This window comes from Plutella xylostella, chromosome 12 (genome assembly GCF_932276165.1).
Source record: "Plutella xylostella chromosome 12, ilPluXylo3.1, whole genome shotgun sequence".
NCBI classification, from domain to species: domain Eukaryota; kingdom Metazoa; phylum Arthropoda; class Insecta; order Lepidoptera; family Plutellidae; genus Plutella; species Plutella xylostella.
The window spans coordinates 517387-535239 of NC_063992.1; the positions used below are offsets into that span (position 1 = coordinate 517387).

Here is a 17853-nt window from a genome sequence, read left to right on the forward strand (position 1 = left end):
ATTTCGCTAAACTGTCATTTGAAGACGATCAATAGGTTATCAAGGTCGTGAAGTTGTCAAATAAATAAAAAAACAGGTACCTATAATAATCACAAATGGTTCTCACGGGTACTTCAACGGTAATTCGTGGTATTTCAGCCTTCGCTAAGGTAGTAACCGCACGATCAATCCATACAACGCTCAGAGCCATGGCTATTAAGGTAAGATACATTTTAATTTCATTTTGTTTACTTATTACATAATTTAAGTACATGTTATACTGGTTAAATACATTATTTCAAACTTCTATAGGTTGGAGACACAATACCAAGCATTGATTTGTTCGAAGATTCACCTGCTAACAAGGTTAATATTGCTGAATTATCATCTGGGAAAAAAGTAGTATTGTTCGCCGTACCCGGCGCGTTCACGCCGGGCTGCTCCAAGACCCACTTGCCGGGTTATGTCGAAAAAGCCGACTCACTAAAACAAGATGGAGTTGGAGAGATAGTCTGCGTATCCGTGAATGACCCCTACGTTATGGCTGCCTGGGGTGCACAGCACAACACCAAGGGAAAGGTAAGTTAATGCATAAATTTGTTAAGTTAATTGCTTTTGTCTTGACATTATAACCTCTTTATCATGTTGACTCTCGATAGTCCCGCTCGAATCTAGGCTGTCGACAAATAGGTATGCAATATGCATACTGAGTACTTAGAAGATTTTGTATTTAAGATTATTAATTGGGTGTGACTGCTTAATATAACTTCCTATAATTTATTAAAGATATTAGGTAATAAAAATATAAATTTTGTGAAACATTTAACTAATCTACCTTCAGGATACCTATACAAATTGAAATCAATAAGCCATTATTTATGCATGGACTTGGGTCTGGATCACTTGTGAATGACCTTGTCTTCATTTCACTACTGTGTAGTCAGTATTTTAATTTCATTTAATTATTCAGGCGTTACCTACCTACTTGCATTAGAACTAACTAGGTATTTCAATATAGACCTGTCAATTTATATTTTAATTCGCATAAATATTAATAATTTCCCAAATTTATTTCAGATTCGCATGCTGGCTGACCCTAGTGGTACCTTCGTGAAAGCTTTGGATCTAGGAGTTGATCTGCCCCCACTCGGAGGTCTTCGCTCTAAAAGATTCTCAATGGTTCTCTGTGACGGGAAAGTAGAAGAACTGAACGTAGAACCAGATGGCACAGGCCTCTCATGCTCGTTGGCAGACAAGATCAAAGTCAAGAAGTAATCCATTATCATGAAAACTTACACACTCATCCCTAGTTATCTTTCTAGTTATTGTGATTGGAAACACATTTTAGCTTTATCTAGATTATGGAGCACTTGTCGTGATATGAAATACTACAATAACGTGCAATCAAAATTTTATAAAGAAACACTATCAATAAAAATATAAGATCCTTAACTTCACTTTATTTTGCATTTAAAATATGTATTATGTAAGTACCTATAATAAGCTTACGCCCGTGAGATAGGGAATAAACCTCCAAAAGGAGTGAAGATATATGAAGAAATATAATAATAATAATATGTGGGGACAAACTTAAAACTACTAAATAATAATATCCCTTGGATTCAAATTACTAGAAAAATATAGAATACCCATAGAAGTGGATAGAAGTAATAAACTAAGCTGTGAAATGTGAAAATATGCAAGCTGAAGTGGCATTGGGCTGGTCATATCTGCCGAAGAACCGATAACCATTGAGGTAAACGAGTTCTCGAGTGGAGACCACGAACAGGCAAACGCAGCGTGGGCCCGCCAGACAGACGACGTTAGACGGGTAGCCGGTAATGGCTGGATGAAGACGGTCGATGATCGAGTGTTGTGGCGCTCCTTGGGACAGGCCTATGTCCAGCAGTGGATAATGATTGGCTGATGATGATGATGATGATGACGTAGCTACCTACCAACATTACCAAGTAGGTCACGACCATCATAGGTAAAAAGAAAAACCTTTTTGTTATAGACCATACGAAGTTATTATTCTGAATAATTAAAGTTAGACGGATTTTATAAAACTAAAGGGATTCGACGAGAGGCATTCCTAGATATTATGAACACGGACTCGTGTTTAACGTACGTACTATCAGAACTCTCTCACTGTCAGGGTTGTATAGTATTAAACTATAAAAAAACTACTAAAATGATCAAAATACTTTCTCTGGCAATACCGGTTCACGGGCCGTTCAAAAACAAATTATAAATCAAAAATGAATTTGAAATTGAATATTCTGAGATTTTAATGTGTCAATAAAATAACAGTGACACTGACATGACAAATGACAACACTATTAACTATGGCCATGGATGGCTGTCCGTCCGACTTTTGTTTATTTACGCGTATTTTCTAAATAAAAGCTAGATCATGAATTAAATCGTTTAAAATGTGGCAATTGGCGCAATCTTTCATTACAGTGCTATTCATGTGTTTGCTTGTTTATTTCGGACGGTATATGGTGTCGGAGTATTTAAACGATGAAACGAACGAAGTGGACGAATGGCTAGAACAAAACGAACTTGGAGACTACAAGAAACTCTACAAAGATCTGGGTACGTAATCTTCATTATCAGATTAAATAACCATAGTAGTTACATTACCTATGATTCTAGAATATTCATTGGTAAGTGTGTTTCATAGCTGTGGGTCTTGTAGGTTAAGAAATCAATAACAACTCTTGATGGTCAAGGGTTCCTCACATTCGGTATGAATTAAAAATGTTTTAGAGCTTTCTAATAACTTTTCCACACAATATTCTTGTTAGAATGAGATGAAAAGTATGTTACAAAGCCTAGTGGGGTAGCCTCATCTATGCAATTTCTTTTTTAATTCATCATAAATTAATTGATTAGCATTCACTTGTATTTAACCTACTTTTCTTCTTAAGATCCTAGGGATTCCAAGAGGTTTGGAGAATATTAAACTCTTAATTGTTGTTATAATTTTTTGAATCAAGTGGTACATTGTTACCCAAGGGGTGAAAGCTGCTTATTTAGTTCCTGGTTTGGCGCCTAAGCATAGTGAATAATTACCTAAGTTGGATGAGGATCGAGGCCATGTTGAAAACCTCCAGTCTTCTTATCATGTCTGCGACAAACACTAGGGTCTGTTTAGGGTTTTGTTACCATTGTGAAAGGTTTAACCAGTCAGAATAGTGTTGATTGCTGACTGTTCTGGGTGCATCAGACTTATATTAAGGCAATTAATGCCGACTATGCAATATTGCATTGGTATTATTATTGAAAAAGCCAATAACCGAGTGGAAATGCATTTTTATGGCATATCAATATTTGATTATTGAAGGTTAGGTCAGACTTTCGTCTGTGTAAGTAAATGTACTGCATACCTGTAAAGTGTACAATAAAAATTGGTTGGAACAACTCGGCTTTCTATGCATAAACAATCAAAGTTCCTTATTGCCTTTCTTTACTATGAAACCACAATGTTGAACCTCTCTTGTTTTCTATTAGAAATCATTTAGTTAGAGAAGGAAATAGGTAATTATAATATGTATTGTTGAGTACTCTGTGAAACTAAAACAAAATAATTCATCCACAACTCATGTAAAAAATAAATAATCTAAAGTACCTATTTGCTGTGCTGAATCCACAGGACAGAAGTACAATAATATGTAGGTAGAGGGCGAGGTCCCGGTCGGGCGCCCGTGACGTAGCCTCCCCCCCCCTCCCCGCGCCGCCACAGCCTGAAGCCCTCCCCTTCAACTTCAGTCCTTCAGTCGCGGCGCCGCCTCCGAGCCGGCCGCACGTCTCCCGCCGCCCGCCAACGAAACAAATGCATATCGACAAATAACACACCTCCAATCATAAATGAATATGACCCGAATTTGTATTAATGATTGAGCATATGTATAGATTTATTTATAATCTGTTGCGTGCAATGTAATCAGGAGTTGAGTGGTGATCGGATGAGTCCTTTGTTAGTGTAGCGAGTGATTATCCGCGATGTTCCTCGGGAGCCAGGTGCGCAAGCTGGACATCAACTTCGACCCGGGCGTGTGGCAGTACGAGGACTCGCAGATATGTTCCATCGGCATGATCCAGCCGTCCAACAGCCGCATGTCCGGCCTGTCCGGCTTCTCGGGGCTGTCCACTGTGTCCACCACGTCAGGTATAAACATAAACAGTCGAAGACAAAGTCAAATGCTTTTAATCATCGTATATCGTCAATCTTTAATCAGAGAATAGTTTTTTCTCTGTCCGAAAAAGGGGCTCTTTTTAATCTTAAACGTAGAGTAGGCAGAAGTGCAACTCGAGTGTAAAGTTTGATTAATAGAAAATCAACATCATGCAGTTATGCGTGCAAAAATGTTTTTCTAGTAATAATAATAGGTTATTTTTATTGAAAAATCTGTAAGTAGACAAAGAAATAGCTTTACTAAAGTAAATCAAGCATAAGTAAGTTACGTGTAAAGCTATAAAAAAGTTTCGGCACAGTAGTAGGTAATCCGATTTCGTACAGCTCTTAATGCTGCCCATTTACTTACCGATCCAATCTACTCATATAATATGATGTCTAATAATATTCTGCAACCGTAGATAAATGTCTGATAACTGATAAGTAAACAAAGGAATGGCTTGTCCGAAGGCAATACTTGTTATCTCTCTATGTTCCAAAGTTACCTCAAGTTTTACCTAAGAAGGTACCAATACTACTAATACATGAAGCAATTAATCTAAGTATGTACCTGTAAGGACCCCAGCCCGGCGGCTCGGCTCCTCAATCATCATCGATCACTGGTGACGTTAACAGCGGCGGCGAGATCAAACAGATAGAGTTCATCCATCCGGCGGCGAGCTTGAGGCGCCTCGCTGGAAACTGAACAGTAACTTCATCTACCGGTGATTCCGGTGAATGTTGCTTTAGTAGGTACTTTGCCGAGTTTCAAAAGTAACTGTTGGTAAAAAGTAAATTTTAAGTTTAAAGCTAACTAGCAAAACAAAAACTCACAAATGGGGTGGACTTCCGTACAAAGTAGTTGTATTTTTAGGAAAAAAGATTTGCGGAAAAGCCGAGAAAAACGACTAATTTGCGGAGTTCCGGTTAACTGAGTAATCGTTTCCCTTTATAAACAAAGGGACAAACAAAAAGTGGGTACATTTTTCATTCCGCTTTCTAGAACAAGCTACGAAGGGGCTGACGTTGATAAATGCTATTCAGCTTACTTTATAAAAATATATAATGTTATGAATTAATTACGAAGACAATTTCAAATTTAAATTAAAGCCCCAATTGGTAACTTAAACTAGTGCACAGCACATGAATGAAAGATGAGCACGATGTCCAGGGAGCGGCGCCGGCCGCCGCAAACATCCATCTATTCAAACTCACTCTACGTGACTTGAAATGGAAGAACCAACATCCACTTAGGACCAAAACAAATGAGTTTGCATGTACTGAAATTGCGACCGTTTCACCGAGATTTGGTTGCTTTATCGTCTCTAAACGACTGGTGGGATGCCATTACGCTCAGTTAGAACGCTATTCCACTGGCTAAGAACACGCGAGTTAAGTTTTAAAAGCTGATACATGTGCCGTCGGAAGTAGTACACACTACTTGGAATCGGTTCAACAGTAGCTTGTGCTTCTTTGCGACCCAGTGGCCTTGAAATTGTGTGTTTCTTCGACTCGTCCTTACAGCCCATGCGTGCCAAGTTACGATGTGCCGAATACTTTTTCTAGAGCTTTTAAAGGTCACGTTTTCATTCACGGGTTTGAACAAACGCCGCCGTCTTGCAGGTTTATATTTATGTTTGGAAGTGTTTGTGAGGTGCCTAGTTGGGGCACATTAAGCTAACTGCAGTATCGTCCGTGTCGGGAGGCGCCGGCTCCGGAGCCTTATTGTGTTAGCCTAGTTTCAAGTTAGATTGGAATCCACGCACCTGGCTCGGAGCCGGTATCAGCGAGCCTCGACCCGAAACTTTTGTAATAATACAGATTGTATCAGTCTAGATTCCGTGTTATGAAGCCCTTTACTGCCGTGTTATTTCCGAGCTCGCTGAAAAAGCTGTAAAATGGAACTGCGATGAACCTGATTTATGCTGACACAATGAAAGCGTCCAATGAATTTCGTTGCGGGCGGACGTGTTTTGTGCTGATTATCTTAAAATTATCATAAGTGCCAAAATCATTAATATCTAAGTGACCACAATTACCGGGGCAAACAATTCATTTTCCCGTGTCAATCGGCGAAACAAGCTCTAAACATCTCAGCGGGCGGCAGCGGCCAGCGGGCTGCTCTTCACCCCCTCGGGTGAAAGAGGCAGTTGCTATTTTTGATCTCCCTCATTCACGGCGTACCGGAGCTCGGAGCGGCAAATCGTAAGCACCTTATTTTCTAAGCAATAAGACATAATCAACAAATCAATATGATGAGCCGTACTCCGCCATATGAACCATGCCTACAGCACGCTCAATCGCAGCCCAATCTTGCGCATACAGAGCACCCTGAACTAGCAGATGAATATGTTAAAAGTTCACAACTAATAACAGTGAGAAAAAGAAAAAAACCGGAATGCTGTGATGTTGGTCAATCCTTATCTCTGTTTCGAACAGAAATGATGGATTCTTTCAAGGAGTTTTTTAAATCTCAAAATGACAGCTTAAGTAAACTTTGTGATAATGTTGCCATCATACGGAACGAAATCAGCGAGATTAAAATAGCAAACGAAAAGTTGTCTCAAGAACAGAACAACATTAAAGCTGAAATCACGGACCTAAAAAAACAGTCGGAGTTAAACGAAACTAAGATTTTATCCCTAGAAACTGATTTACAACTACTTAAGAAACCAGTTCTATCTTCATTACCATCCATAAATCAAAAAAACTACGAAGGACTAGTAAGTGAATGTCAGGACAGACTACAGAGGGAAAAAAATATATTGGTTACGGGAATTAACGAACCGAAGAACGAGGACTCTGCTAGCAGGCGATCGAGAGACAAAATCGAAGTCATGGCACTCATTAGAACTATATTTGCCGACTGCCCAGAGTCTACATTGGTTCATCGTATTGGTAAATATTCTGCTGATAAAATTCGACCACTGAAAGTTCACTTTGATTCAAATACTACTGCTAAGAACATACTACGCCAAAAAAACAAGCTGGGACCAAAAAACAAAATTTTTTCGGACCAAACACCTGGACAGCGACGTTATTTTAATGAAGTAAAGGATGAACTGAAAGTACGTCAAGCAGGTGGAGAAGAGCACCTTATAATAAAGTACATAAAAGGAATACCCACAATCACTAAAGAAGTTCCAAAAAACTCCAACTGAATGCAAGCAGCAACGTTACATCAGGTACCACCGAAGAAGATGCCACTATAACCTATAAAATATTCGACGACTATCAAAGCGTCACAACTTGTTCTTCGTCCTTAAGACTGTTTTATGCTAATGTTCGTAGTATAGTAAAACCTGGTAAATTAGACGAGTTAAAATGTATTCTAAAGTCCATTCCAAGTACTGTTCATATAATATTGCTTACTGAAACTTGGATTAAATCACAGGCTGACGTAATATCATCAGAAATAGAAAACTATCATCATTATTATAATTTCAGAAATGATCGTATAGGTGGCGGTGTATCAATATATGTACACAATAGTTTGAATCACAACCTAATAGAAGATCATTACGTAGGAGGCAATAACTATTTGTGGATCCACCTTCAAAAATACTGTATAGATATAGGGGTGGTATATAAACCGGGGGATACCAAGCCCAACGAATTTTTAGAAGTATACGAAAATCAATTACAGAAGACAAAAAGGGCACTTATCTTTGGAGACTTTAACTTTGATTTGCTAAAACCAGACAAAACTACAATAAAATATAAAGAAACATTAAAAGGGGCCGGATTTAAAATACTAAATAAAATCGATAAGCTATACTGTACACGAGATTCGACATCATGTAAAACAATCCTTGATCACTCATGTTCTAACCTTAAAAATGAAAAGTTCTTATTTTCTATTATAGATTCCCCATTAGCAGATCACAAACAAATCTATTTGGAACTTAAAAAGTTTGTAAATGAAAAAAGACAAAAACTTCAATACAGTGCTATTGACTACAGTAAATTGTTTAAAAGCGTGGAGTCATCAATAAATACATTAGAATCAGAAAATTATGAAGACCTGAACAATTACATAAAGGATAAAATATGTGAAAATAAAGTCGACAAAATTAAATATTTAAATCAACCGCAAGACGACTGGATAGACAAAACAATTATGAATGGCATTCGTGAAAGAAACGAGCTATGGCGAAAACTAAAACAATACCCAAAGAATACTAATCTTCACACAGATTTTATAAATAAAAGAAATTGGTTAAGTAAAACTATTAAAAAAACTAAACACCTATTTTACAAAAAAGCCTTCAACAAATGTATGAATAAACCAAAAAAGATGTGGAGTTTAATAAACGAGTTAACAAAAAATAAACAAAAACGGAATAGCATACCGGCAAAGATCATCGTGGATGGTAAAGAGATAACAAACGAAAAAGAAATATGTGACTGCTTTAATAATTACTTTTCTACGATTGGTTCTACCCTAGCTAATCAAATCCCACCTAAATTTCACAATAACAACATAAATATTATAACTAATGGGTCGACTAGCACCACTAAACTAAGCAAAATTGAATCATGTACAACATCAGAAATTAACAAAATTATAGACAAACTAGACCCTAACACAAGTACTGGAATTGATGGCATAAGCGCTAAAAGCATAAAATGTATTAAAAAATTGGTACTAATTAAACTAACTACGTGTTTAAACAACTGTCTTGAGGAAAGTCGCTTCCCTGAATGCATGAAACTAGCAAAAGTAGTTCCTATTTTCAAATCTGGAAATAAGTCAACACCCGGTGATTACCGTCCAGTGTCAGTTTTACCCATGCCATCTAAAATCTTAGAAAGGGTTTTATATAATCGTCTGGAATCACATCTTATTAAAATTAACTTCCTGTCTAACAAACAATACGGTTTCAGACCAAAATCTAATACCCTTTCTGCTACAGTAGACCTCGTCACGGAAATAAAACTTAATATAGACAATAAAAAAATTGCACTGGGTGTTTTTATCGATCTAAAAAAGGCATTCGATACTGTAAGCCACTCAATTTTACTACAAAAACTAAACAGTATTGGCATAGTTGGCAACGCCCATAAAATATTCGAATCATACCTAAATAATCGGCAACAATTAGTTAAATTTGGTTCTGTTGAGAGTGCTTCCCAGCCGGTTGATTTCGGTGTGCCACAGGGATCCATACTGGGACCCTTGTTATTCCTGATATACGTAAATAATATAAACACAATAGGATTACATGGTAAGATCGCCCTATACGCAGACGACACATGCTTATTCTACTTTGGCCACAGCATCCAACAATTAATAACTCAGGCTCAGGAAGACTTAGACAAACTTAATATGTGGTTTCAATACAACCTGCTTACTATTAACGCCTCAAAAACCTGTTACATAATCTTTTCAGCTAAAAACAAAAAAATTCAGGAACATGACGATTTAAAAATTAATGGTGAAATTATTCACAAATCCAATGAGGAAAAATACCTTGGCTTAATACTCGACTCCAAATTAACTTGGAAAACACACATCGATAAGATTAGGAAAAAACTTATTTCACTCATGGGTGCTATGCGTGGAATAGTCGGATGTCTGCCTAAACAAGTAAGGTACACAATTTACAATTCCCTAGTCAAACCGCACCTTGAATATTTGATAGAAATATGGGGCTCAGCATGCAAAACATACCTGAAACAAATACAAATAGCACAAAATAAAATCATAAAAGTCCTATTTCACTACGATTATTTAGAATCAACCTCAAAAATCTACAATGAAACTAAGCTTATGCACATTAATCAAATATTTACATTTAAAACATGTGTATTAATATATAAAATCTTAAACAAAAGTATTCATTCAAACTTAACCTTAAAAAAACGACAACATAAGTATAACACAAGAAGTGCAAACTTGTTAACCCTAATCAAAACCCGAACAAACTACGGGACAAAAAGTCTGGTCTTTCAGGGAGCGCAGATGTACAATAAACTACCCAAAATAATTAAAGAATCCAAGTCTTTACCTATTTTCAAGAAGCTATTGAAACAACATATTATAACACAAATTAAAACAATAATTAAATAGTAATAGAAAAAATAGTAATAACATATTAATACGATATACCTACCTACTTAATTTACAAGGAAAAAACAAGGAAAATAATACTACTCATATGGGTAAATAATAATAACAAAACCAACATAAATAATTAAAAAAAAAAAAAAAAAAAACATGAACAATACGTATTTTTAATCATCTTCATCATCATAATCAGCCAAATAAAAATTATCTCGTATCCCAACATATACTATCCTAAAATGTGCCATAAAAAATCACTTAAGGCTGTCACTAAAGCTGGAAGAAAATCAGAATCTGTCAAATCTAGTGAGGGGGGGTTGAGGTATGCGGGGCGTTCTACGGACAATGACATGAAATTTTAACATAGTACTCGAAAACATAAAAGTGAAGACATGCCACTTTGTTAAAAATATACTAAGTAAGTAATATTGTTTTGTGATACGAAAATATTTATTTTTATATGAAAGTATTTTTAATATTTAATAATTAATTATATATAAAGTCGTACCCGTGCCGATATTTATACAGGTTGTTGCAAAAAGGGTTTAATACTATGCCGAAACCTACGTGTGCAGCATGTTATTGATGTTATTTCTAAGCCAGGAAATGAAATCAGAATGTAAAAAAATCGCGAAAATATTATAAGAGTTTAATAGTTCAGGGTGTTGTATTAAACTCTGCCCCCGTGTAATAAAAAAGCATAGTTAGCCGAAAGGGCGTTACTCAGGCGTCACTCTGAAAAACTTTTATCCTACGTAATTTTTTATATTCATGAAAAAAAACGCTTCTTCATATAATTTTTTTTTGGTCACATGACCTTTTAGTTAGACGACCTGTTTTTTTTTGGTGTTTCAAAAGCAGAACAGTAGTTTGCAGAACTCTGCATATACAGGGTGTCACAAAAGGTTACGTAGCTGGCAAAGGGATATGGGGAGGTCACCAGAAAAATAATAACATGTAAGTACCCCCGCAAGGGAGTACATTAGTACAAGGCGAGAGTGTGTATTTTTTTTTTAAGTACTTATGTGTATTTGGGATATGAAAGAAATAATATTTTTGTTTCTTAAAAACCAAAAAATTTACACCTTGCTGCGCTCTTTTGCTCACTGTAAGTACACCTACAAATATTGCTGTATTAAAAAAAACGGTTTTGTTATAACGATTATAAAAAAAAAGTTATTTTCATGTCAAGGAGTCATTTACCTAATTACGATTTCACTCAACAGCAGGTGAACTGAAAAAATAAGTTCTAGTTCTATCATCACTTTAGATCGCAAACATTGTAACTCCACTTTTCTCGGCGAAAAGTACTCTTTGGTGTCAATAGAAACGTTTTTTGAATTCACATGTTTTCCTCTTTATTCGAAAAAAAAAAACTGTATTCCGCATTTTACCATTTGTTTTCCTCTAAACCCCAAACCGTGATTTTTAAACAAGAAAACTTAGTAATTATACCCTTTATTCTCATATACAACGTGCGATGTAGGCGAACGTGAACGAAAACTATGCAATAAGCCTTTGTTTTTATTACTACTTTAGTAAATTACAATAACATACTCAACAATGTTAATTTTTTTTTGCAATGTTATGTTGTTAAATTAAGATCTAATATTTTATTAACATGAAGTTACTTTCAACTTTTTTTTGCATCTATGCGTCGAATCACAGCATGACGGCTGCTGCAGCTTCCTGCTGTCCTGTCCTCCAACCAATCCCACCAGTACTGCAGGTTGCGTCGAATACGAGCCATTCTCTTCGACTTGACAAGACAGGTGCTCCCGGAAGGATCATAGATCGCACGGAACCCGTACCGTATAGAGGCAACGGACTCCTTTGCAACAGCCCCCCAGATTCGGAAGTAGCCCATGCACTGCATGGCGAGCACAGCTGCAGCAATTTTTTCGTACTGAATCATTGGGATGTCATCCCCGAAGGAGGCTCTCAGCCTACCTCACGACCTGTGTGACATTAGAAAAATGCACTGTGCTAACGCCGTTTGCGAGCTTGATTTGCAGGACCGCGTTGTATGCCAAGTTCCACAGCAGAGGGGTCCAAGACCTACCGCTGTGGAACTCCGCAACTGAACTTCTTCAGTGAAAACAAACCCTCTCTTTTCGCATCCTTAATGTACTTGTTAGACACGTATGACCTCTGTCAATTTTCTGCAGATAAGAAGACAAGTGATGGTATACAAGAGCCGCCCTAAAGGTTCGCCCTCTAGGGGATAGAGTTGAACGCGGTTACTATTTTTAAGCAAACAGCCAGCGCAACAACTCGCCCGTGGTTCTTATCCTGCTCCGACAGTGAACGAACGCAAAGTATTGTACCCACTATTCGAATCCGCATTTCGGATGCCAAACTGACTGTCCGAAAGGTGGAAACCGTACCACCACAGAGGTATGACTCGTTCGAAGAGCTTATCAGGCTCTTACAGCAATCAGATGTGTCGGTACACTGAAAGATAATCTACAGGCCTGCTTTATTTATTTAGGAGCACTAATGGCCTCCTTTCAGTCATTGAGTCACTGGCACTCAGGCTGCGGTTGAACAGGAAGATAGACTGTCTAAACAAATCATTTTTAGGCTAGTTAAAAAAACTTTAGGTGGGTAGTATGCCAACTAGAACTACAAATAAAACAGTATTTTTGTCTCCTCTAAAATTTGGTCACGAGGAGTTACGATGATTACGATCTAAGGTGACGCTGACGATATTTTATACAAGGTATTGAAAAAAGGGTATAAAGCTTAGCCAAAAGTGGATTTAGGTGCCATTCTGATCCACTTTTCTTCTACAATTTTGAAAATTCACGTAACAAAACCTTTTACATAGAAACTTATTCGATCACGTGACTTTTTACTATAGAGACCGAATTTATTTTTCGAGAATTTCCAAAACTTGGAGAACAAAAGTTGTTCAGAATAACCCCTGAGTCAAACCCTTTCAGCACAGTATACCCTTTTTGCAACATTCTGTATAGGTAATATCAGGTTTATAAAAGACCTGGGCCTGTAGAGTGAGACTCGGCATGGGGAGTCATAATTTATAGATCTTTTAGGTTGCAGTGGCGAATGGGCACTGGTAGCCCTGCCCTTTTCTATATCTATAACTATAGGTAATTTTATGGCAATTTAAAAATGGTATAACATTTATCTATTTGAAAAAATCATTAAAAATATACATTACCTATCACCCTAATTTAAAAAAAAAATTCAGCCCTTACTTTAAACTTATAACACCCCTCTATTTCCTTCAGGGGTTAAAAAACCTGTGTATTTAATATTTTCTTATGAGTTTTTTTTTTAAAACTAGGCTCTTACATAGTTGTACATAATATTATGCGGTATTTTATTCCACTTGTAACGTAGCTACAGTAAACATTTCATTTTTTTCATGGCGAGATACAGTCGCACTTAACCGCTTTTTTGCAAAGCTTGTTAAATAGATTTAAAAAATTATGTAAATTTTAGATCTTCAATTTTTAAAAATACTTACTTATTTTTAACAACCTGTAGTGTACAGACTACCACATCTTAAAATATATATATTTTTAATTAACTACGGTTTTTGGTTTCAAATAAAACAAATTATGAACTTACTTTTCAACACCCTGTATATTGTGTAGCTTACCTACCATACACAAGCGTTAAAATAAAATAAATTACCCCTCAGAATATAAACAGGCTCGCGCTTTGGCATACTGCATTGACCGTATAGTTCTTATTCGGAGAATCTAATAAGTGTCATTATGTGCAATGTTTACCTTTATCTATGCATCTGTAACTCTATAGTAAAAAATGTAAACAAATCGAAAAGGCGAAATGTTTTCTAAGAAATTTCGGCTTTTCTGCATCTAAAATGATTAGAAAATTAACTTTCCATAGCAAATGCATATGTATTATAATACTTGTAGTCATAATTTGTTGATTTAATCAGTTTTTGTGAAATATTTGATAAAAAATAAAATGGCGTGGGTATCGCTCCTAACAGGCCGCCACCAGGGCGACGACTGAAGAAATCTGAAATCTGTCACGGTGTCATCATTTTTAAACCGGAATTTATTAGTTTTTTGCAAAAAAAGTTGACTTCTGGTCCATTAAATCCAACTCTTTAAGGTAACTTTGTTAAGAATTTAATTACCTACACATACATATAAGATTCCATGAAAATGGGCCCTCTGATTTCGAGGGTTTTTTCATAATAAGTCAAAAAATGGCAAAAGACATGGTGTGTTTGCAATTTTTTTTAACATACTTATTATAATCCTGCACCAATTTGTAAGCAACTAACATGTTCAGTATACCCTCTGCTACAAAATATATTTTTATCAATGTGATAGAAGCCACCGTTTTTCCAATCTAATCAAGTATATCAAGCCGACTTTAGCATTTTAGCTTTAGGGATCCCCTTAACGGAGCAGATCACAAATATACTTCACGAACTTAGCCAGCAGTCGGATCTTTGCTTACTTAATAATAGCCCTTAAGACCAAGTATTTAACGAGCAAAATAAGTAGTTTTAAAACAAACTACCCACAACCATTGGCCTATTATAACAACTTTAAAAATTCTACCTTTTTATATTATTGTATACTAACATATGTATATAAGTACTTATATACTACTAGTTTTAGCTTAACTATAAATAGTAGATAGTACCTACCTACTTACCGAAATTTGTGGCTTCATTACTTTGAATAGATTATTACGATGTTTTAATTATCTGAAGTTGCATTGTATATCGGCATGATTCCGTCAGCCTGTGGGGAATCCATTGGTCGCGTTTTTTAGTAATAAGTATAATTTACTACAGTCAAACTATAAAGTCCTGATATCAAAGAGTGCGATTTTGCTAAGACTTTTTATGATCATCAGTTATTTACTTACTTTCACATACATTTTAAAAATAAAATATGATAGATGATCGAAATACGATCTTAAACGATTAGTTAGGATCCACTTCCGTTTTTCACGACTTTGTAGTTGGACTGTAAGTAACAATAAGTATTTAGAATTTTAAGTTCTCATTTTGAGTGAATGTTTTTTATAATGTTCTTATGAGAAATAAAGTACCTTAAACCTTATGAAAGTAGCTGTGATTACGTAATTGAAACTTAATAGGATGGGAATGGTTTGCAACAAAAAGCTTTGAATCGTAGCCAATTGGGGCCGTAAAAACTTGAACCTATTTGGCAGAGGAGCATTAAGTAATTAAGTTGCCTTGCTATTGCTTTAAATCTTGATTTCGGGTGCAAACATAGCGGCAAACATAGGGGCTGTAACAACATGTTCGGTGACCTGACTACAACCTTATAACCGTCATATGCGGGGGCATTTTTCTTCCACGAGGCGGCAGAAATAGTAATTAACACATACACGAGGCTCGGCCGGAGCCGGTAAATGAAAACGTCCATCTGCATTGCTGCGTTGGATGCGCGCCAAACGACGCCGATATGAAACTGTAGATAAAAGTTTTTGTGCCTCCCGCGGGACCACGTGTGTGCAAGTAACGCCTAACGACCCACCTAACGTAGTTCACTGCAAGGAATTTCATTTGTCGAACGATCGCAGCTAGGGAAATCCTGCCGAGATAGATCGGACCAGGTTTAAAAAACATATCATGGATGTTTGGATTTTTTGGGTCACTTGTACTTCTGCTTTCCTCACTTCTTCTTCTTCTTAAATTTAAGAGCCTTGCTCTTGTTGATGTAGTTCCCGCCACGCCAGTAGTTGCCACCGCGGCCTGTCACTTTCCTCACAGGCATATTAAATTGAATCAGTCTTGATGTTAAAAAAGCAATAGGTAGTTCAATTTACTTGTTTGTTTTGAAAGTGATAATATCAATAACACCTTGTTATATTCACACACTGAACATGATAAAAGTATTTAACAAATATCTGTTCCTGACCCCTACTTTAAATGACTGCTATAAAAAATAAACTGAATTTTGTCCTCGCAAAAGGTCACAATAATCGATAGCAGTCTTTGACCACTCTATTGTGGAATCGGCATCGACAGTGAAAATAATAGAATCTGCTTTATTCCTTTGCGAAAAGTAACAAAGCTTTATACTCGTAACCAGTGGCTGAAAAAGAAAGGTCTTAAAAGTTTTACGTTTGTGCCTGGGTCACAAATAGTCACAATTCGCAAGCGTTATTTGGATTTACTATATAAACAAAATATTCTCTTTTTGGGGGATAACTTCGGCAGTTACTAAATAGAAAGGGGAAACACTACACTCCACACTCCACCACAGTCGAATACATAGCCATGGAAGTAAGAATTAGACATAGCTCAATCATTTTCCGGATTACCTCTGAGGTCGGCCATTATTCGTGCTTAACACATGTTGGTTAATTGTATACGTATAGGTGAGGTACCTAGCCCGTATTGTAGCCTCGATTAGTCCAATAAGCCGCTCGGTTGAAACAAAGGCATGTCTGCTTTAATCAGAATACACACAGTGAAGGCCGCCGTACACTAATTAAACTCGACAATACGTGTCGAACCCAGGTGTTCCGACTTGGAGAAACGAAATGAGGGATTCACCCTCAGAAATCAAGTGGATGGATGAATAAGTATTTTTTTAGTCAAGTCAAAAACAAGCAATTTATAGATGACAATAAGCTCATCATACAGGTGGGTAGGTAGATTGATATCAGCTATGTCACTTTTTCAAATAGTGACTTTATAATAAATGCCGCTACGAGCTAAATCCTGCTTGAAACGTTCTGTAAAATTACCATATTTGCCCGTGCCGACAAAATACCTAGCCCGACCGTGCTAGTGGGTTTCCTATGGTAAACAGATTGTATTGAGGCAATCGCAGTTTCCCCATTTCCATCCAATGCTGGTAATGGAAATAGGGCTTCGGGAGGCCGTGTGCACGTGCAGTGTGTGATCTCAAAGAGAACTACTATTGATAATTTGTGCACTCCTGGAGTGTAAATGTTAATTTCATGAATGTTGCCTGTATGAATTCTGACTTAACATTCTTGAAATTAAAGCAGTAAATGATTGTTTGCTGATGATAATAATACATTTATGTATGTTGAAACCGAAAAAAGGGGATATAAATTTGATTTTGTGTAGAATATTTATGAACATAAAATACAAAAATGTCTTCTGGCCACCGAAAGTATGTTGCCTACCTATAGTTAAATTCAGGTCCTTACCCCGTTCCACCTGGGTCCTGGATGCAACATGTGCTGCCCTGCGACCTACATGCAGGTCGTTGCCCCCCTCCCCCCGCCCCGCAACAAGTGCGCGCTATTGACTACCTCGCGACTACCTCGTCAATACCGCCCCGGACTAATGAGAGCAGTATGTACGGGGCGGCGCATTTAAGACGTGACATAAGTTTTGCATCGCGCTCACTCACATCTTGCAGCCTCAAGAGTCTAGTCTGAACTTTTGTCACGTCTTAAATGCCCCCTGTACTAGCCGTTCTGGAGAAGGGGGTCACACTATATGACGAAAAACGAAGTTTCGGAGCGCTGCTGCTCGAGCCACGACTCTATCTCGTCTAAACGTGCCGATTGCACGACAGCTCTCGTCCGTTCGTTTTTCGACAGTATAGAGTAACCCTCCAGTACGTAAGAAGGATTTGCCTAATTAGATGTTCTG

General features: G+C 37.0%; 2 protein-coding genes across 4 annotated transcripts in view; both read left to right on the top strand.

The window, feature by feature from the left end:
* Positions 1–18: 18 nt before the first annotated feature.
* Positions 19–1431, top strand: LOC105391327 (peroxiredoxin-5, mitochondrial). Its single transcript, XM_011562791.3, has 3 exons — positions 19–200; positions 292–558; positions 1057–1431. The coding sequence occupies exons 1-3, from the start codon at positions 96–98 to the stop codon at positions 1252–1254; spliced, it is 570 nt and encodes a 189-aa protein (XP_011561093.2). The 5' UTR covers positions 19–95; the 3' UTR covers positions 1255–1431.
* Positions 1432–2308: 877 nt separating this feature from the next.
* The window catches only part of LOC105393502 (apoptosis-resistant E3 ubiquitin protein ligase 1), a 71314-nt gene continuing 55769 nt past the window's right edge, over positions 2309–17853 (top strand). For 2 of the 3 annotated variants that reach the window (XM_048624794.1, XM_048624792.1), the window contains exon 1: positions 2309–2580. In XM_048624794.1, the coding sequence (XP_048480751.1) occupies positions 2415–2580 (166 nt within the window). In that variant the 5' untranslated portion in view covers positions 2309–2414. Of the gene's footprint in view, positions 2581–3764; positions 4157–17853 lie in introns of those variants that run through there. The other variant, XM_048624793.1, reaches the window with a different exon arrangement.